This window comes from Galeopterus variegatus, unplaced genomic scaffold (genome assembly GCF_000696425.1).
Source record: "Galeopterus variegatus unplaced genomic scaffold, G_variegatus-3.0.2 Scaffold4776, whole genome shotgun sequence".
In the NCBI taxonomy this organism is placed as follows: Eukaryota; Metazoa; Chordata; class Mammalia; order Dermoptera; family Cynocephalidae; genus Galeopterus; species Galeopterus variegatus.
In genome coordinates this window covers 128,058-129,817 of record NW_007730887.1, presented here as the reverse complement: position 1 = coordinate 129,817, position 1,760 = coordinate 128,058, and the positions used below count along the sequence as shown (strand labels likewise).

The window sequence follows — 1,760 nt, the reverse complement described above, 5'->3', positions numbered from 1 at the left end:
TGAGGCCACCTAACAGCCCAACTCATTATATATTTCAGAAACTGAATTTTCCCACCCGTTGCCCGTTGTCGATTCTTAGAGGCTACCCAACCAGCAGTTAGAACAAGCACAACGTGACACGCCACAGCCACCAGAGTCTCTAGAAAGAACTAGAATGCTAGAACAATCGCTGGGATGACAGTCTCAGAGCTCATCACAAGCACAGTCACCTAGCCACTTGACTGCCACTGCAAAGACACTCAGAAGTGGCTTTCGGGTCCTCCGCACTTCTGCCGCATGGGACGGCAAGACTACGTGCCCAGCAGACACGCTTTTCTCTTCTCTCCCCAGCCAAGAGATACCTTTGGACAACTCTTCTGTGGCTCGTTGAATAAATTCGGGATCCTGTGTGTCGGCTTATACCGCATGATAGACGAAGAGAAGTTCAACCCAGAGCACAGAAGGGGAGTATGCCAGTTTGGGAAGTGCCACCCTCCCCAGAACAAGGAAAGAGAAGCCTGGGCTCGGGGTCACAATTGCAAGGAAGGGTGCTGCGGGGAGAGCTGGTGGTGCGGGAATAAGGAAAAATGGGTATGAACAACAAAAACTGTAGTGATGGGGTGCNGGAGGTAGATAAAGCAGTTGTTATTATCCCCATCTTCTAGATAAATAACCCAAATCTTCAGGAAGCATTGGAGAAGCCTTCTAACTTTGTACCTTGACAGGGATATTCATAATAATTATAACTAATGTCTATGGAGCATTTTCCTTATGCCTATTTAGTTTTTTTCCCACCTAATCTATCTAAGGATTTATATAATCGGCATTATTATTGATTCTGTTTAACAGATCGATAAGCTGAGGCCCACAGAAGGAAGGACTTACCCGAGGTACATTGTCACCCAGTGTCACAGCAGGGTCCTTTAAAGCAGTCTGACCTAAGGTCCACCCGTTCTCCCTGTACTTGCAATGTTGAAGAAATCTGATTAAGTCCTCTGAAATCAGGCAGAAGGACTCTGTGTCTGGTCTACACATGTGACTGGGCTAGCCAGTAGAAAATGCTTGAGTTTTCTTCACCCACAGAGCTGGTGAACTGTAGATTATTGCAAGGTTGAAGATAGCAATTGTGCAGATCCCAACAGGGCATCTGGGTATTTGGGAGTAGAGTGGAGCCCAGGAATGAGTAATCTCCTTCTCAGTGCGGTGCCTCTGGGTTGGGTTTTGGTTGACGTGGCATCAGCTGCTGAGTGTTGGGGACGGGCCTTCACAGGGGAACAGCTCTGCTGGCTCAGCAGGCAGCAGCAGCCTGCACTAGGAGCACGCTTTTCCAGGCAGGGTGCCCGGTGTGTCTCAACATATGCTGCCACAAAGGGCAAATCCTGTGTTCTGTGCACTTGAGTTCCACGTGCAAACAACATGGGCCTGGGTTCCTCACCTACAACCGACTCGTGAGTGAGTATAAGCCCAGGAAACTGCCGCTGGCACCTTCCTGTTAGCAGTCGACTGGTCCCCACTCCTCCCTCCTCTCCCCATTTATGTCTTGTCCCCACTTTGTCCCTTATCCTGAGGCATCACAGCACTGGACAGACTGTCCTCTTTTGACCTTGCTGAGCCCATTCACTGCTGCCTCTGAATCCGCTGTGCTACTGCCGAAGAGCAAGGTCAAGAGAAGTGCTTGGGACAGTGATCTGTTTCATTGTTGAACAAGAAGGTGACCCTCTGAGGCCACCTAACAGCCCAACTCATTATATATTTCAGAAACTGAATTTTCCCACCCGTTG

The 1,760-nt window shown here is 49.2% G+C and overlaps 1 protein-coding gene across 1 annotated transcript in view; it reads left to right on the top strand.

Annotated features, from left to right (window-relative positions):
- LOC103603752 (potassium channel subfamily U member 1-like) overlaps positions 1–1,760 on the top strand; it is a 39,065-nt gene that overhangs the window by 30,904 nt on the left and 6,401 nt on the right. The window contains exon 8 of the mRNA XM_008588328.1: positions 331–455. Coding sequence (XP_008586550.1) covers positions 331–455 — 125 coding nt within the window. The remainder of the gene's footprint in view (positions 1–330; positions 456–1,760) is intronic.